The sequence below is a fragment of the Nicotiana tabacum genome, chromosome 5, assembly GCF_000715075.1.
Source record: "Nicotiana tabacum cultivar K326 chromosome 5, ASM71507v2, whole genome shotgun sequence".
In the NCBI taxonomy this organism is placed as follows: Eukaryota; Viridiplantae; Streptophyta; class Magnoliopsida; order Solanales; family Solanaceae; genus Nicotiana; species Nicotiana tabacum.
This window is the reverse complement of record NC_134084.1, coordinates 114,565,398-114,585,524: the sequence shown is the minus strand read 5'-3', so window position 1 is coordinate 114,585,524 and position 20,127 is coordinate 114,565,398. Positions and strand designations below refer to the sequence as shown.

At 35.5% G+C, this 20,127-nt stretch overlaps 2 protein-coding genes across 2 annotated transcripts; one reads left to right on the top strand and one right to left on the bottom strand.

The window, feature by feature from the left end:
• Positions 1–2,968: 2,968 nt before the first annotated feature.
• LOC142180917 (uncharacterized) lies at positions 2,969–8,072 on the top strand. Its single transcript, XM_075253022.1, has 10 exons — positions 2,969–3,367; positions 4,202–4,786; positions 4,888–5,061; positions 5,273–5,404; positions 5,495–5,588; positions 5,748–5,840; positions 5,925–6,027; positions 6,465–6,561; positions 7,196–7,734; positions 7,826–8,072. Exons 1-10 carry the CDS (start codon positions 2,969–2,971, stop codon positions 8,070–8,072), a joined length of 2,463 nt encoding a protein of 820 aa, XP_075109123.1.
• Positions 8,073–8,689: 617 nt separating this feature from the next.
• On the bottom strand, positions 8,690–10,087 carry LOC107788379 (uncharacterized). The gene is made up of 3 exons (XM_075253021.1): positions 10,075–10,087; positions 9,382–9,671; positions 8,690–9,133 (listed from the first exon to the last, which is right to left on the bottom strand). Exons 1-3 carry the CDS (start codon positions 10,085–10,087, stop codon positions 8,690–8,692), a joined length of 747 nt encoding a protein of 248 aa, XP_075109122.1.
• Between the last annotated feature and the right edge of the window lie 10,040 nt (positions 10,088–20,127).

Genomic DNA, 20,127 nt, shown 5'->3' with positions numbered 1-20,127 from the left:
TACCCTTTTGGATCAAAGGGATACAAGGTTTTTAGCCTAGCCATAAGGAAGATTCATGTATCTAGAGATGTGACTTTTCATGAAACAATCTTTCCATTTGCATTGCATGGAAACCACACTGATTTAGCATCTAAATATGAACATTTATGTTTTCCTTCTCCTCACATAGGACCAAGTATGAGTCATTTTGATGTTGCTAATCTTACTATCACTAGTAACAGTGAGAGTCCACATCAACAACTAATGTCACCTGAACTTTCATTTGGCAATGATACTAATCCTATCACTCATGAATCTGGGTCACCAGAATACCAAAATTCTTCCAGCCCGAATAGAACCTCCAACATATCACCTGAGCCTAGCTTTCACCCACAGGATCAACAACAATCCTTTTCAGATAATTTACCAAGCTCAATACAATCTGAACATACTACAATCCTAACTCACAATAGACCCAAAGAACACTGAAACCTCCAAGTTATTTGAAATATTACATTTGCAATGTGCCCACTCTCAATACCACTGGAGAACAAGTTACAGAAATTGATCATAGCTCACCCTCACAGTCCTTTTCTTTTCACACACATGTACCCTACTTGCAACCTATATCCTTAAATGCTCTAAGTGGCAGCAGTCAGCATTAGATTGAAAAGCTTTCTATTGACTGTGAACCTGAGTCATATGAAGAAACAGCAGTTATACCTGCTTGGCAACAGGCCATGAACCAAGAATTTGATGCCCTTTACTCTAATCATACCTGGGACCTTGTCCCACTACCTGTAGGAAAGAAAGCAATAGGTTGTAAATGGGTATATAAAATCAAGCATAAGGCAGTTGGAAGTGTTGAAACATTTAAAGCTAGACTAGTTGTCAAGGGTTACACTCAACAAGCAAGAATTAACTACATTGAGACTTTCTTTCGAGTAGTGAAGATGACTACTGTGAGAGCATTAGTTGGTATTGCAGTAAAGAAGAATTGGAAAGTTTTTCAATTTGATGTGAACAATGCTTTTCTCCATGGAGACCTAAATGAAAAAGTGTACATGCAAGTACCACCAGGACTATTAGTAGCAAAACATAACTTAGTGTGTAAGCTAAACAAATCCTTGTATGGTTTGAAGCAAGAAAGTAGACAGTGGTATGATAAGTTGACAGAGGCTCTATCCTCTAAAGGATATGTGCATTCTATGCTAGACTATTCCCTTTTCTACAAGAAAAAGGGTAAGTCAGCTATTTTGTAGCAGTATATATGGATGATGTCCTCTTGATAGGAACAAATTTGGAAGAAATCAAGGCATTGATGTCTTTCCTACATGAGACTTTCAAAATAAAGGATCTGGGAAGATTACACTATTTCCTAGGATTGGAGATACTATATAACATGATGGAGCAATAATCACACAAAAAAAATTCACAACTGATCTGATAAAGGAGTTTGAGTGCTCACACTGCACTCGCATGGCCTCTCCACTTGATCCCTCAACAAAGTTGAAAGCCACTGAAGGTACCCTACTCACAGACCCCACTCAATACAGAAAGTTGGTGGAAAAACTGAACTTCCTCACCAACACACGACTTGATATTGCCTACAGTGTCTAGCATCTCAGCCAGTACATGCAAAGTCCTCGAGACTCTCATCTCAAAGCTGCCATGCATGTACTCAGATACTTGAATACAGTCCAATTAGTTAAAAATCGAATAAACAGTCCACTGTGTCACTAAGCTCTGCAGAGGCAGAGTACAGGTGTGCAAGAAAGGTAATTGCAGAGCTTGTTTGGTTGTCTAAGCTTTTGGAGGAACTAACTATACCCTTGAGTCTTCCCATTCCAGTATATTGTGATAATCAAGCAGCCCTGCATATCGCCAAAAATTCAGTGTTTCATGAACGAACAAAACATATAGAGGTCGATTGCCATTTTGTAAGGGATAAGGTCGTTGAAGGATTAATCTCTCTACACTATGTCTATACAGACAACCAGCTCGCAGATATACTCACCAAATCCCTGACAGGTATCAAACATTCGTCACTGCTTCACAAGTTGGAAATGAGTACCTCCCTTCCAACTTGAGGGGGGTGTTAAGATTAAAACTTGAATGTAATTATTTAACTAGTAGCCACATTTTCTACAGTTAGTTAGTTAGGTTATTAGTGCTAGTTTTGTAAGTGGCTAGTTTTGTAAGTAGTTAGTTACATTGTTAGTTAGTGTCAGTGAGTAGTTTGTATATATGTATAGGGGCACTACCTTTTCTAATTCAATTCAATGAGAATGTTTACTCTTACTCCAAAAGATCTCGAACCTTCTTCTCCTTTCTCTCTCTGAGCTTCATGGCACATAGTCATGGCGGATGAGCTTTAGCTCAAACACTCTCTTCGATAATGCTCAATTTTGTCAATGATCTTTATAAGAAATTCATAGTTATGAATATCCCATCCATTTTCTTTATTAGACGAGAAATTTTTCAACTTATTAAAGTTACCTTATCCCTTAATACTATGCCAGCGAATAGAAAAATCATATGTATGCCAATTCAAAAATGAAAAGTCGGAATGCTTCATAATAATATATCAAAATGATTGTGTGAATCCGTGTTTAATATCCTAAGGAATTTTTACATTTCTATGCCACATAGGAAATATTTTTACCCTCAATGTTTAAGGTTTGACTTAATTACACTTAGTATACCAAATTACCATTTTTATACCATAATTAATTAAGGGTATAATTAATGAGATGTTTTTTACTCCTTAATTAAAGGATTTCCGTTTAATTCCAGTATCTCCACTCATCCCTTACTTTCTCTCTCCTAAACCCTCTGCCCCGTACCCACATTCTTTTTACCCATACCCACGTTCTTTTTACCATTTTTCATCTTCTGAAACCACCCAATCTCCCTCTAAAATCACAGAAAATTGAAGAAACCCTTCAAACAAATTGGTTCCCCATTTTACTCTAGTTGAAGTTCATCAATGAAGAACAACAAAGCTTCTAAAAAGATTCCTAAAAAATCAGCAGTAGCTGATATACCCTCCTTTGATTTGGGTGTTTTATCCCCAAAATCACCCAAAAAGCAAGGCAAATCTCCACATGCAATTGCAGAGACTACTCATAGTTCATCTCCCCAACAAATCAGAGCTGAGATGGGAACCAAACAAAAACACGATGTAGATGCTGGAGAAACTTCTACACCAGTCAAACAAGTCAAACGAAAAGGAAAAGAGATTTTTGTAGACGATGACTTTGTAGAAGAGGTCCCTAATCTTCGAACAGGAAAGAAAGCAAAGGTGTCTCCCAGTTCGAAAAATCTAAAAATGAAGAAACATTCAAAAAAACACCCTAAAATTGTTCAGAACCAATCATTGGCGAAGGTAAACATTTATTAGTTTCGTTTCTAATTTTTTTATTTAGTTTAGGATGGTAAAATCTGTGTTCTACGTTTTTAGACAATTGTAGATTAATTGTCTTAATTTTGAAGATTATTTGTAGTTGTGATATTTGCCTTTATAGTTTTAGATATTTTGTAGTTTTTTTGTAGTTGTACTGTTAGGTAACTTGTACTATTTGAAGCAGAATTGTAGTTATCTTTCGTTGCTGCCTTTTTGTAGAAAATGCTTTAAATTATATATATTATGTAATCAATTGTAGTTATGTTGTTAAACATGTGTTCTACGTTTTTAGACAAGTGTAGATTAATTGTCTTAATTTTGAAGATTATTTGTAGTTGTGATGTTCTGCTTTTATAGTTTTAGATATTTTGTAGTTTTTTTGTAGTTATACTGTTAGGTAACTTGTAATATTTGAAGCAGAATTGTAGTTATCTTTTGTTGCTGCCTTTTTGTAGAAAATGTTTTAAATTGTAGATATTATGTAATCATTTGTAGTTATGTTGTAGATAAAATGTAGATAAATTTATCCTTTTTATGCATTTTATTAATGTGAATTAATTTATTATTTGTGCAGAATGAATAGTTTTTTGCCCCACATAATGTTGATTATGGGGTGCTTGGATTCCATACTTTATGTGATCCTAGCATTTCTAGTCAGATTAAAGAGTTTCTATCCTCAAATGGTTTGAATCTTTCAAAAAGACGTGTTTTGGATACTTATTGTCTCTTCCCACCATATGCATGCAAAATCAAGCCATTCATCTTCTAATGAAGTATGAATTGACCAAATCCAATGAATCATATTTTTCTGTACAGTTAAAGGGTGAAACATTAAATTTTGGATTGCGTGAGTTTGCATTAATTACCGGTCTAAGATGTGTTACCCAGGTTACTGATTTTGGTTATAATCCTACTTATGTTAGCAAAATAATGAGCAGTTATTTTCGTAACAAATTAAGAGTGGAGAAGTCTTATTTGAAACAGATAGTAACCACTACATCCTGGGTAAACGATGAGGATGCGGTGAAGTTGTGCATCCTTTATCTTTTAGAATTTTTCATTTGTCCTTCGGACAAAGATCATGTTTCTTTCGTAGATCACTTTAGGTTCTATTTGGTAGAATCTGGGCAGTATGAGTCATACCCATGGGGTATTAAATCTTTCACCCAGATGATGGAATCTGTTAGGCACAGACTAAATCCGTATGTACATTCTTATCTCATACGGGGATGCTCACTAGCATTGCAAGTATGGCTTTATGAGTGTTGCTCTACTGTCAGCACTGATCTAGCTACAAGGTGTTCTAACTCAATACCTCGCATACTAAGATGGTCAGCTACTAAGAGACAGATTTGGTTAACTGCCTTTGAAGAGAAGATGATAAAGCCTGAGTGGATAAAGGTATAGTTTCTTTTATTACGTTTATACATTTACCTTCAACATATCTACATGTATTCTACATTTTCTACCTTGATCAAACTAATTTATTTTTCCTCATTCAGTTTACCAACATAGTTGAATCTGGAGAAGAGATTGCAGTGCTGATTTTGCCCGACAAAATTGAGTACAAAGTTCAAGAAGGTGAACAAACATCTGAGGTTCCTAATGCTGATCCACGTTGGAACCCAAACAAACAGATGGAGAAGAGGATAAGGAGTCTATTGTTGAGAAGATCAGTAAATTACAAAAAGGAATTGAGCAGGTAATACATATAAACTACAATATATCTACATTTTATCTACAATATATCTACATTTCATAAACTGTCTACCAAATATCTACAAATTTGTAAATTCTTATATATATATTTATATAATTGCATATGTTTTTGCATTGTATGTTAGGACATATTATGAAGTTAACAACTTACTATATTGTAACATGTAGGTTGATAAAAAGCTTGAAGATTTTACGAAATCTATCTTTGTAGAACTTGATAGCCTTCGAGTGTTTATAAATGATTCTGTGCAGTCTGTTTTGCAAATGATAAACATTAGAAATGTGCAAAATGATGCAAAGGTAAGATCTGACTTTTATTTTTATAGCAAAACAATTTAGACAATGAAAAAATATATACAAACTAACATAAAACATTCAGTTTGCTGGCAGTTCAACAAAAACAATGACCAACAAAAAGATTTGAACAATCAGCATTTTCAGTTCAATATTGGGGAACAAGTGCAGGAAAGTACCAGCAAAATAGGTATCTACAAAATACCTACAAAATATCTACAATTTGTGTCAGTGTATAATTAACATATCTACACTTATCCACAAAATATCTACAATTTTGCTACACATATACTACACCTTTCAAGCCACCATTATCTAGTATTATTTACCATTTTTAATTATAAAATAGAACATGTTGAAGGTGCAGTTGGTCAAGAAAATCTTCCAGCACATGGTGATTTATATACACATTTTCAAGTTGCAGTTGATGAAAACAAAGCAGGTATCATACTGTCACTCAGAGATATTTTCTTGTTGTTTATAAATTTTAACATTCTTGTTAAAATTGATATGAATTGTGTTATAGTTACGGAAGATATCAATGCACAGTTCCCAATTCACGGAGTGACAGTAGCAGCTCAGCCAGAACAGGTTATTGAGGAACATGACAATGAAGGTGCAGATGCACAGTATGTGGATCTAGGTGATTCAGAAGGATCAGGAGTTTAGAAGAATAGGGTCACACTAGATGATTTTGAGTTGCCCGACAACTTATCCCAGTTGGTTATGTTTGGCGAGCCCATACAAGATGATGCAACACCTATGCATCCGGGGAGAACAAGGCATCCGGGAAAGTATGCCCGATCACCATTTATCCCTCTATACAGTTCTAGGGGCAGCAGTTCGGTTGGACCTAAAATTTTCTACCTCAAGCACCCTTTTACTACTGTTATTGGTGAAAATGTAGATCCGTATGTTTTAGAAAACTTCAACAAGTGGTTGTACCAGTCTAGCGACAAAGGTTCAAAGAGGTGTAATGCATAATTTGACACTTTCATTTCAGCATTTATCTTTTACATATCTAATTCAATCTACAATTTTTTTTGTAATTTATTTGTTGTTACAGGAGGAAGGCTCCGTTTTCCATAAAGGATAACCAAATTAAGCCTTGGTTAGACCTTGGAGTGGAAAAGGTTGATAAGAAGGAATGGTTCTTTTCGCTGGTTCACCCCGGACAAGTCCTCAATGGCTCGATAAGTATCAAGGAGTCTATTCCCAAGATATGATTTGTAGATATTTTGTCTTCTGTTTTTAGATAATATATGAAGAGGACTTGTAGTATAAAGTGTAGATATTATATAGACATGATTGTAAATGTTGTCTTTCTTGTATGTAGTGTAATTAATATTTAGGTTTCATGTCATGTATCATATTTGAAGATTATTTATAGTATAAATTCTATATGTATTTTGTGGACAGAATAGTTTTATTGATGTATTTACTGTTTGTAGTGTAATTGTAGTTATTTGTAGTTTATATAGAATATTACAAGATTAGTTGTAGTTTAAAATATAGATATAATGTAGACATGATTGTAGATGTTGTGTTACGTGTTTGCCCAGTAACTGTAGGTAAATTGTAGTTATTTTTAGATTAGGTACTTAAACTGTAGGTAAATTGTACATTTACTATAGGTAAATTGTAGGTAAATTTGTTTAAATTGTAGAGTTGTTTTTAGACATCATTGTAGATATTTTTTGTTTCTGTTTTTGTAGTTAATTGTAGTTATAATGTAGGTTTCATGTAGATTATTTGAAGTTGAGTTGATGTTTATATGCCAACTATTTTTGGGTGCAGCACATTAATGTAATAATGTATTACTTGAGGAAAAGAGGCAAGTATAGCCCCAATAACAAGACCAGGTTTACCACAACGGATTGTGTGTTCAAGACCAGGATAGAACAAATTTATGAAAAGTTCATAAATTCACCTCCACAAGAGAAGTATTCAGTTGTTAAACCCCAAGATGTTGTTGCAGAATATATTTTGGGGTATAGACTACTTGCCAATGTTGCATGGGATGAAATTGACTATGTCATCATGCCCGTCAATATTAAAGAAAAATTCCATTGGGTGTTGGTCGTTATCGACATTGCAGACATGCAACTTTATGCGTATGATTCCATGGTCTCTTCACACAACCATCATGTTGTTGAATCCTGTGTCGAAAAGTTTTCTGTTATTATCCCTTTGTATTTGTCATGCACTGGTTTCTATGGGAAACGTAAGGACATTAACTTCATGAATACAAAGGCATACATCGAGAAACCTGTTATCGACCCTCTTAACATTCAATGGATGGTTGCAGAGATTCCACAGCAAAAAGAAGGGTCACTGTAAAAGATCTATTCTCTCTTTCTATGCATTTAATTCTTTTTTTATTTCTAATTATTTGGTAAATATTTAAAAAAAATTGTGTTTCTGCAGTGATTGTGGTGTATTTGTTGCTGCATTTGCGGAGTATGTTAGCCTTGGAGATTTGTCAATTTCCGCAGAAGACCTTTCTGATATTGACCAACATCGTAGACGCTATGGAGCGCTCCTATGGGACTATGCTACAAAGAAGCAAGAAGATGGGTCAATCAGTGAAAGTGAGGTTACATGCAGACTAGCAAGGAGGAAGGGTGCACCTACATTGAATGAGAAAACAAGAGTCCAGAGAAAGAAGAAGTAGTGTCATGTCCATGTAATTTAGTTGATGCTAGTTTGTAGGAGAAGTATAGTACACAACTTTCTGAACATTTCTTTTGTGTTTTTATTGTAGCAGACATTTTGTTTTGTTAATTTCTATCCAGTTTAGTAGTTCACTTGAAAATAACTTGGTGGTTTTATCTCCAGTTATTTAATATTTACAGCACATGTTCTTCATTATCTTAAAAGTAGTTATATTGTTAGAATACAAATTATTTACAAAAAAAACTTCAAATTATCCACAATCTGGAAACACTGAATGTTGAGATTGTATATAATTTTATAGTTGAATATGTATATAATTTGTAGGGAATACCTCCAGTTGTATTTACTTTCTGTATATAACTATCATTTCAAGTTACATTAATTTTTTTTAACTTGTAGTTATATTGTAGATAATAAATATTAACTGCTATGTAAAGAATGTAAAAAATGGAGGTAGATGATTGACACAATACAGAAAAACATGTTAACAAACACAGAAACAAATTGAAGTTAACTACATTATGATCTTTCAAAACTTAAACGATTACACACAAAATTCTGTTAACTTGAACACACTAACAATTATTTTGAAATACTATTCTAACTACACGATATTTATTTCTTTTTGGGTGCATTCTTGCAAGATTTTTTGTTATGCCCTTCACCTCCACAGTTGTCACATGACACCTTGTACTTCTTTGACTTTAGTTCATCATATGTTTTGTATCTTTCCTTTTGAGGTCTTCCTGGTTGCCTTTTCTCTCCCGTAGGTGGATTTACTACTTCATCAGATATATGTTGTGGCACATTCCATTCGCTTTTATCAGGAAGGGGATTTACTGGTATTTCATATGTACGCAGCAGGCTCTCCCTTGTGTAATACGGAGAGAAATAGTTTTCATAAGTTTCATTCCTGTGCCTTAGAGCTGCCAAAGCATGCAGACATGGAAGTTCATCAAGTTGGAACTGGTCACAACTACATTTCTTGCTTTCAAGACACACAATGTACCACTTCACACCATCTATCACAGTATGGATATGATCTGTTAAAGCCCTCACCTACAATTACATAACAAACAGAAAGAAAAATATTTACAATCATAAAAATAGATTATCTACAATTTATCTACAATGTATCTATAATTATATCTACAAATTATCTACAATCTACAAATTAACTACAATTTATCTACAATCTGGAAACAATGTATATTAATTAATTAATTTTCTGCACCAAATAAACAGATATTACCCTAAGTTTCTGAGATAATGTACTGGTTTTCTCCAATTCTTTGTTGAATTTGCACCCAAGGTATGTGAAAGTACCCTTTTGCCTTCAATAACTTCTCTTTTGTCCAACGTTCAAGAAGTGTCCTCATATACTCTAATAGATCAAATATTGGCAGCTCGCTTGCCTCTTTTGTTACAGCATTCAACGACTCGGTAATGTTTGATGTCATAGTCCAAGTTCTATTCACCGTTGCATGTACTCTTGGCCATCTATGATAGCCAATATTATAGAGGTATGATTTAACACGTGGGTCTATCCCTTCAATCTTCGACATCCTTTCATTAAATTCATCCAGAGTGTATGATCCTGTTGTAGCAAAGTACAATTCATTTAATTGTAGATGACCCTTCTTGAACTTTGCCCTTATATTTGTCCAAATATGCCACACGCAAGAGTAGTGTGGCACGCCCGGATAGACAATTGATGTTGCCTTCAGGATACTCTCATTCCTATCTGAATCAACACACATTGAAGTTCTTTCACCATATGCTTGCTTGAATTGCTCAAAAAATCACTTCCACGATGCGTCGTTTTCCGAATCAACCACAGCATATGCCAAAGGCAATATTGTACCTACATTATTAGTAAAAAAATAATTAACTGGCAGATTTGAAAATGCATATGAAAACACAAATACATATAAACTACAATATATATGTACAAAATATCTACAATTTATAAATTGCCTACAAAATAACTATAATTTTACCTGCTGCATCCATTGTGCTTGCTGTTAGCATACAATTTTACCTGCTGCATCCATTGTGCTTGCTGTCAGCATAATCCCCCTGTAGGCTGTCTTTAAGAATCTCCCATCAACCACTACTACTGGTCTACAATATTCCTAACCACTTATTGATGTACAAAGAGCAACAAATACATATAAGAAGCATTCATCTATTGTCTTCTTCAATTTAACAACTGAACCAGGATACGTCTTCTCAAGAATATAAAAATATTTTGGTAATTTGTTGTAGGAGTCAGCCGGATGACCTCTCAACAACTGTAAAGCCTTTTCCTTTGCCCTCCATGCTTGCATGTAGCTTAGGTTCACTCCGTGTTGGGACAACATGTCAGTTTGTATGTCCTTTGGTGTGTAAACTGTCTTAGGATCACAATACTTTGGAATGACCATGCTACCAACTACAACTGCAGTACATTTGCGCTGTGTGAATGTATCGTCCATTAAGGTGCATGTGTGTTGTTGGTTGAAACTCCTGATCTTGAATATTGCAGAATCATTAATTGATGTTGCCTTGAAGTGCCAATTACAGTTTTCTGCAATGCATATGAGCCAGTAGCTACAAAAAAATACATTTATAATACATGTTATCAATGTAGATTTAACAAATTGATTGTTCTAACATAAAGTAACACATTATACAATATAACTATTTTTCATCTACATATCACAAGGAAAATACTGTTTATAAAGGTCTTTTCACAATTAATATCTTCATACCTTCTGTGGCTAGATCTTTTAACCCTGAATTGGAACTTGTGCATGACAGAATAGTACCTCATTGCAGTTTCAATTGTTTGCTTGTCTTGATACACTTGTCCTTCTTCGATAACCCTTTGTGTACCTTCAGTTATTATTTCACTTTGATATTCCTCTATGACGGGAGAGGCTGGCATATCAAGTAACTGTATTGTCCCAAACGAACCTGCATGAAAATAAAGATAAACAGTGTCATATACAATTTTGTAGAATCTTTGTAGATAAATTGTAAATGAATAAAAAAATTTGTAGTCAATTTTTTTCAACATGGATTGTAGCTTAATTGTAGTATAAATGTAGTAATTTTGTTGATAAGCATGAAAACAATATTGCCTTATACATCCTAAAACTGATTTGTAGTTTATTTGTAGATAAACGTAGGAATTTTGTAGATATTATCATAAAATCAGACTTCCATAGAATTTGACACATAACAAACCTGCACTTGTGTTCTCATTTGTAATAACCAATTCCATATTGAAATCTCATACACTTATGAGTAACGGATACGATCCTAAGTTTTTATTCTCCTTTTTTGTCTCCATATACACACTAACCCCCATATTGTTCCTCATCTACAGTGGAGGACAATTCTCATTCATAATGTATTTGATTTTTACAATTTTTTCCCGAAGTATCAATCATTAATTGCTCTGCAATTGTAGAAATCAACATACTATAACTTGCATCCTCATCAAGTACAATGCCATCAACTTGAAAATCTCTAATCTGCCATAGCTATCCTAATTGCCATTAAAGTGTAGCATGATTGGAATTTTGGACATGATTGCGTCTCGTTGTTGAGGTATTGTTCAATATTTTGTCGTTTTTTCGATTTTTTGGATTAAGAAAAAAAAGACGAAGAATAGAGAATCGGCAGAATTGATTTCTACTATTTGACTTGAATTTGTTGAATATTTTGTCGCTTTTTTGATTAGTGGATTGAGGAAAAAAGTCGACAAACTGAGATTTGCAGAACTGATTTCTACAATTTGAAATTGAGCTTCTGATTTCGACAAACTGAGATTTTGATTTGTAGCGATTGTGAGAATATCGAAGAACAGAATTTGATTATAAATTGAAGATAAAGGATTTCTGTGATATGATTTAATCTGATTTACGCCAAATCTTTTTAGAAAATTCTGTTCCTGAATTTTAGCTCGACAAATTAGGAAGATTCAGCTACTATTAATTAGTATTTAATGATTGGTATAATAACTGTAGAAAAAATGTGGACAGTGCAGGTAAATTAAAAACTATACACATTTTTGATAATAAGGTTTCATATATGGTATAGGAAAGAAAAAATCTCGAATGACAAATATGTCATTTAATTGACTGCTAAAGAGTTTCTAAAATATTTTCAGAGCACAGTGTGGCAGTATATAATTGCTTAGGGCCCATACATCTTATAAGATAGAAAAAATAAGTAGGCTCTTTAATTAATTAATGTATTATTGGATAAGAGATAATGTGTGTTTACGTTTACCCTAAGACCAAATAAGGGTGCTTGTGCTCAAAGGTTCCTTATCTCTTATTTTGGTTTTTGTCTATCACCAATATTTGTGGCAGATAAATAGGATTTCTCCACTCTTAATCAGAAGTTTGGGTTAAAGTTCTGAGTATAAAAAAAATTTAGGCAAAGAATGATTTTTTTTATTTAAAAAAAGACCTTGTACACCGTAAATCTATACTAGTTGGAGCCCCGATATGAGTATCGAATATCGGGTGAAACAAAAAATCCTCTCGATTTATTTGAAAAGAATAAATGGAACTTTCATATGATGTATTGTATGATTTGCTTATTTGAGACGTACAAGGGAAAGGGGTCCAGAGTCACTCTCGATAATATATGTCGTGGCCTGCGCGCTACTTCCCCCGCCGCTTCTTTTGGAAGATCAGTAAGCATTTACTTCATTAACATTTTAAGTTAACATTCCAAATAAATTAAATATTTATAGTGAGTAATAATTTTAAAACTCATTGTAACTTAGGCAAGTGAAAAATTATAACTTGCAAAAAAAGTTTTTCCCACTCAGAACTCCTCTGTTTGAGTTGTTTCAAAGGACGTAGATTGATAATTTCACTTGTCCTAAAAAAATACATAAAAATCTTTCGTGGGGTCCTAGAGAGAGTTTGATTAATCGATTTATTTTAGGATTCTTTATGACTTTACAAGTGGAAATATTTTCATTGCAAGATCACATAGTCCCTCTTAAACAACTTCTTAGAGGATAAAACGTCAAATATAAAATGTAATACACCTAATATTAAGTTTATATCGTCAAATACGCGATTTTATCTAGGATCTAATATCGAGTACGTAGTGCAACTCTAGTGTTCAACAACGACAATCCTAAAAATTAATCAAAATAAATAAACATGATATATTAACTCTCCCTAATTAGTGGTGGCAAATTGCATTAAAAATTGTTATCCATCCATATTATCCGCTAAGATCGATTGGATAATAAATTTTTTAAAAAATAGGTCAAATATGGATAAGATCCGTAATTATCCATTTAAAAAATGAACAATCAATGGGTTTAACTTTTACATTTTCAAAGACTCAAATGGAAATTTCTCCAAGTTTGGGAGACTAGGAATTCTTCCAAATATAACCATATTCAATAAGCATGGATAATATGAAAATCTATATTATATGCCGGTCAACCCATTTTCTATCCTATTAAATATGGGTCGGATCGGGTTGAATAAATTATTTGCTTTTGTATTATCCATATCCGACCGACCCGACCGCATGCGGCCACTATCCCTAATAATGTTCTGAGCCTCATCAAATTTGTAGCTCGATTGAAAATTGTAGTGTACAACCCTCGAGTTAAATCCCTGCAACTGCATATGTTAAACACATAAACGGGAAGTCTTGACCGCATATGATACTTGCATTTTTTTTTGCTTGAAGGCGTTGGATTTATTATTAAACAGTACAAGCTAGAGATAGTTATTACAGTGCCGGACTGATCTTAACGAAACAGCCTCAAGTAAGTCTTTGCGGAAAGTAGAGAAAATAAATAAAGGTGATTCATTCCGGAAGTGTTCGTCACACTCAGCGTTAGTATGCAAGTTACAGTGGCTCCCATACTGCGCTAGTGTGTGCACCACTTGATTTCCTTCTCGGTAGACATGCCTAACATACACTTGGCCCAGTATGTCGAGTAGGAACCTACAATCATGGAGAAAATTAGCATTAGCTTTGTTGTGGGATTTGTCGTTTAAAAGGTTCAATAATACCTGACAGTTTATTTCCATTATAATCAGAATCGATTTTTTGTGAAAGCAAGTTCCAATACTTTTAGCAGGGCAAGAATTTCTGCTTGGATGGGTGATGAGGTCATTACGTGGCATGAGAACCCATCAATCCAATGTCTGGCGGAATCTCTAATGATTCCACCTGCTCCTCTAGTGTTAGAGTTTTTTTGGTGTGCACTATCTATATTGATGGAGAAAATACAATTCCAATTGAATAGGTTTAAAATAATGTTACGACATGGATCAGGACTAAAAAAACCATTTTAATCCATTAAATAATATTTAAATTTAATCACTTGAAAAGTGAAAGCAAAAATCCCAAGAAAACGTATCTAGAAGGGCTTGAGGATTTGAAGTTACCTTTACACAGGCCGCTACTCTTTCAGAAAGCGGGAATCCGCAAGGAAGGATAGGATACAGAATCAAGACCTAAATTTGTTCGTTGGATGAAACCGAGAACCGCAAGATGTCTATCAAAGAGCGAGAGGGACGTTTCAACATTAAAAAAAATCGCCTCGTCTTTGGGAATACTTAATAACTTAAGTGGGGATAATGTATACTTCTCTTTTGAGATAAGAATGATTATATCACATAATCTTAAAAGGGGCAATTTCCTCGCGTAAAGGACTACTTTTGTATCGGCTCTCTCTCGTTAGGTAATTACCGAGGCAAAAACAACTCTCTCGGAAGTTTCTTTTTCTTTTCCTACACTTAAAAGTTTCCTTAGTTCCCTTTTTTTTTAAAAGATCTAATCCTGAAGTCAAGGCTTCTATGATGCTCGATCTTTCTTAATGAAGAGAATGACATACATAGATCTCAGGATGAGATTCTGAAAGAGTAACCGCAATAGCAGAAGAAATTCTAGAAAATTAAAGTGGCAATTCCGCGGAAGAATCAAGCGGTCTTCCCTGGCTAGGTCACGTACAATGACATCCCATATATTACAGCTATCAATAGGAGGTATATTACCTATCCATCAATAATTCTTTTTACCTTGCTAGCTAGGCTAGCACGCAATGGCTTTCTCTGATAGGGGCTTGCTTTTTTAAGCTCCGCCCAACCTATACAAGGTGTTTCTCGCTTTCTCTCAGCCACTAGTGGATTATGTAGTGGTCGGAATTCCTATGTGCTCCTCCTTGCCCCATACTTAAGAATCCAAAAGGTCACCTTTGGATGTTGTCATGATGCTTTAGTTATGAAGGTTATCACGGTCTAAGTTTATGGATGGATTCAGTCAGCTAAATTCCATCAAACTCCTCAATAAATATCAACAAGATATCGTAACCGCTTAGGCCTGATTTATTTTGTCATAAAAGAAAGTTGGTTTCATGGGTTCATTGATTAGTACACCTCCGTTGCTGGTAAGGCCGAGACCTTGGTCATCTATCTCCCGTTTGCCAGCCGATAAAATCTCTAAGATTGACTGGCCAACTAGGTTGGTTTGGCTATTCTTTTCTGTTGAAAATGAGTCAGTTGTCTGTGCGAGTCACCTTTTTCTAGGCTCCGCTGGACGACCACAAATTCCACAAGATTTTTTTTTGAAAGCCTATGATGCTCTGGAACACATACAGAAATTTACCTACCGCTGATGCCTACCAACTACTAGTAGACTTAACATACCGGAAATGACAAAGCGTAGCTCCCCTTATCACCTCCAGAGTCACAATGGATTTCGATAGTCAACTTCGATACATGTAATTTCATGAAAGAGGTTAGAGAGAAAGCTCCTCAAAGTAGGGACCCCATAAAAGAACGAGAGTGGTTGAGCGGAAGAACCGTTGAGACCGAGAGGCACCCTCCGCCGTCTCTACAATGGGAATCCATCTGCCCTAATGGAAATGAGAGGCCTTATCTCTTCACTCACTGTTTTCGACCTTGGTTTCGTAGGAGCAAGTTAGAAAGATTGAGAAATAGAACTATCTGATTTAATTTGTTCTCAATAGCCACAAGATGATCATCTCACGGTGATCCTTTTGCCGACATATGCTCTTATTACACTCTAGTCTATGAAGGATGAGGACCAACTATGTAACATCCTTAATAACCGAGAGTCTTCTAAAACTCTCTACCACAAACTAAAGAATTTGAATTACCTTGCGTCGGTATCATTTTGCTTGAGCCGGGAACTCCTGTTTACCTTGAGACAGGGAGATTCGTACTATTTGCGCTTACTTACCCATTTGCTTATTAACAAAGACAGCCATGTTCGCTTACCCTTTTTTTGCCTACCAATGATAGAGGAACGCTTACCTCAGACCCGAACCCCCTATGATTGATTCCACTTGAAGAGACTGACTTGTGCCCATAAGTACCAGACTTTGATAAAGGAATGGGGAGGCGGAGATATTTAATACTGGAATCGTATCGTAAAAAGATAATCAAAACCTGCTACTTGAAAGCACCTATTAAAGAAAAGGGACTCGATTAAATGACTCATACAAGACGCAAGGTAAATGACAGAACTATGTACTAACCGGGCCGAAGGAAGAGGTCTCATGTACAATCTCTAGCCCAAGAATTTGTCTCTCCCCTATTTCATCCCAACATAGGGGAGTCCTGCACTTGTAGATTTTTTCAAAAATTTTCTAAATCACGTATTTTTCTCCTTGTAAGACTGAGAAAAATGAATAAATATGAAATAGAAAAAAGAATCAAATTGTGTCAGCCATCGACAAAGGAATACCGAACTCTAACTGTGTGAGGCCTCGTAGCCAGGGAGAACCATATAATCGTAAGGTTATATTAGAACATCGGTTTGACCTGCATTGCCTAGCTAATGCTACCGTCGCAAGCAACCTCTCAAAGAATAGGGAGTGAATGACCCTTCTATCTAGATCGATGATTCTGTTCAGCCGAGCCAGTTATCAAAAGTCTTGCAAGCAACCTACACTAAGCTAAGCGAGCTATAAGTTAAAGTGAATCTTTTTTGGTATTTGAGAGATTGTCCTCGGGCTGAAGAGTGTCCATATGAGTTCATTGAGGTGTTTATACAGGCCTGTGGTGTTCTTTTATATTATGTCGAGAGTTCGGATTGCTCCACCTAAGTAGAACAAAAATAAGGAATAGGAAAAGAAAAGGGGGATCTATTGTAAAGCCTAGAAAGGCGAAAACAGAAAATCACTTATACCGAGTTCCCCAACAACAGCTTAGCTTAGTAGCAACACTCTTTCTATTGGCGTGGGCGGCGTGGTACTGCCCTTCATGTGAGTTCGTCTACCGGAACCCTCATTTTCACTACTATTTCGACTTTCACCCACTAGGATAGATTGCCAAAGAGGAGTAATCATCCACTTTGGGGGAACGAATCTGCTTCTTAGGATGGCGCCTGTCTTCCAACTAGGACTATCGCCTTGTTATATAGTAGAAAAAGAGTTTCACTTCTAAATCCAAAGGGAGATAGAACCTAATAAGAATGAAGAAAAGTCATAACGAGGAAGACTACTATCCATATGGCGGCAACAGTGCCTATCTTCTTTCTATAAGAAAGCTCCCTCCGACAGTCCAGTCCCTGGACGGCCTCGGTTCTTGAGCATGTTGGGGGATTAGACGTCAGTTGAAAGAGCTGTTCAAAGCTTGACGAACAAGCAAAAAAAGCTTATCTATTCTGTTTTCTTAGTTTAGCGAAACGTTTTTCCCTTACTAGTCAAGTGTTAATGTAAGACGCTATTCGATGAAGAAAACGAACGTCTTCTCTTTCCCTTATCAAGCAAGTCACACCTAATTGCCCTTGATTCCATCTTGATAACTGGGCTAAATGTCTCATCATAGTTTATACCATATTGCTGGTTGTAGCTTTTGGCTACCACACGAGCCTTGTAGCGATCAATAGTCCCATCAAACTTTGACTTTCTCTTGTAAAACCACTTGCGAGCCGATAAACAAATTTTGAAACCAAAATTTAGTAGAAAAATGGGATGAAGCCCGCTAGAAAGCTTTTGACAAAATAAAGGACTCCATTCTAGTGCCTACAACGTCCTATGTATATTATCAAATAGAAGAGTCAAATATAAGAAATGCAGTAATCCTACCCATTGTGAGAGGCATCTTCTACTTTGTAATTGAAGGGTTCCAAACCTCGGTTCGTCGCTCAGTCCCTTGCTTATTTCCTCATCTTTTCCTTTTTGACTCTTTATACCAATGTGATTTAATTCCAGGTGCATATTTTAATTACGTCTTCCATGATTATTAGATCCAGAGGTAGCACCAGTCCATCAATAGCAGCATGGCACCAATAAAAGAGAAAGTTTTCACATGAGCTCATCATCTGATGCAAAACGTATATGAGAGGGAGAAGTGGGGATTGATAGATTTCAAGAACCAGGAGTGCATCTACAGAATAAAGAGAGCACGCACCAAGTATGGTGCCCCAGTAGATGCACAGATCGAGTGAGTTTACACCGATCCCGATCCAGATGTGCCAAAAATTGAGGACTATGAGGGTACGATGCCCTTGTACTTTGTTTGTTGCACATGGCCTAATGTACACTTGCCCCCTTTTTCTCACTAAATATATTTTTTTTATGCTACCGAAAGATGAAAAGGGTAACCGACTCATTTCTTCCCTATGGAGGATGAATCAAGGCCTGGAGTTGGTTCATTTGTAGAGGTTTTGTAGTGGGGGTGTCCGTTTTATTGGGATTTTTGTTGTTATGAAATGTTTGAAGTTATGGGTTGTTAGGCAAAGGTATTCCATTGCATGCAAAATAATTTTTGTGCTATCAATTAGTGTTGAGCAGTTATTAAAGATGTTATGGTTCTGGTATAGCCAAATATGCCAAAGGATAATTGGTGTGATGATGGCCAATGGGATTGATGAGTTATTTGGGAGAATGATGTTCTTAATTGAGGTACAAATATCCTTTATCCATTCTAGTTGGTTTGAGTGTTGGGTTTATATATTTAGCTCTTCCCATATTGAAGTGTTCCTAGGATAGTAAAAGAATATGTGGTTTATGTTTTCCTCTGTTCTACAATGTTTGCAAGAGTTGTATTCAATTATTTTCCTTTGGCTTAGGACAACTGTAGTAGGCGGTCTTTGGTGTGTTAGTAACCATAGGAAGGTTTTGTGTTTGTTGTGGCAATGTGCTTTCCATATCCAGAAGTGGCTGAAGGCTTCATAATTTTGAGGTGCCTCTATTAGCTTAACAAAGAGATTGTAGACTGAAGTTCCCATCTTCCGTTTCTTTCCAGAAGAATAAATTATTTAAATTCTCAGAGAACGGAATGTATGGTTGTGTTACAATGTCGGAAAGCGTATTTGGTAGGCCGTATAATAGGTCTTGTAGGTACCAATTTTTATTATTAATAAGGCAAGCTACATTTTTATTTGTATCTTCCTTGTAAGTGGTCCCTTAATTAGTTCCCTTAATGAGTGATTGCCAATGACCCATCTATTATCCCAAATTCGTATTTTGGTCCCAGTTTCAATATTTCATGTGATGCCTTTGGAGAAGAAAGAATAGGTTTTGGTTGTGCTTTTCCAAATGTAGGAGTCATATGCTCTGTAAATCATGGGGTCCCTTTTTTGGGTGCTAATATTTTTGCCCTTAAGGATTTTTGCCCAAAGAGTATTTGGGTTTGTGGGTATCTCCATAATAGATTTGATAGGAGTGCGATATTTTTCTCTGTTGCTTTGTACAACCCTAAGCCTCCCTCTTTTTAGAGGATGCAACCTTATTCCAATTGATGTGATGAACTTTCCTCTGGTCCATTGTAAAACCCCATAGGAAGTTTCTTTGGATGCGATCAATATTTTTCCCAGTATTTGCTGTAAGGAGGTTTATTTGCATAAAATGGGTGCTAGCAGAATTGATTTATAAGAGTTAATCTTCAAGATAAAGTGAGTAGTTTTGCTTTCCATCCTTTTAGTCGACTATTCATCATGTCAAGTATGAACTGATAGTCCGAACTTTTTGGTTATAAGTTTGTAATCGGAAATCCCAATTGTGTTCCCATATTATTTTTTATTTTTACGTTAAGAGTGTTTGA

Excerpts from the sequence above, each read along its gene's own strand:
- LOC142180917 (XM_075253022.1), top strand. The coding sequence starts at position 2,969 with ATGAAGAACAACAAAGCTTCTAAAAAGATTCCTAAAAAATCAGCAGTA. Across the intron at positions 5,841-5,924 it reads AGTTGATGAAAACAAAGCAG|TTACGGAAGATATCAATGCA; the intron begins GTATCATACTGT and ends ATTGTGTTATAG. Across the intron at positions 6,028-6,464 it reads AATGAAGGTGCAGATGCACA|GAGGAAGGCTCCGTTTTCCA; the intron begins GTATGTGGATCT and ends TTGTTGTTACAG.
- LOC107788379 (XM_075253021.1), bottom strand. Across the intron at positions 9,134-9,381 it reads GGTACTTTCACATACCTTGG|GTGAGGGCTTTAACAGATCA; the intron begins GTGCAAATTCAA and ends ATGTAATTGTAG.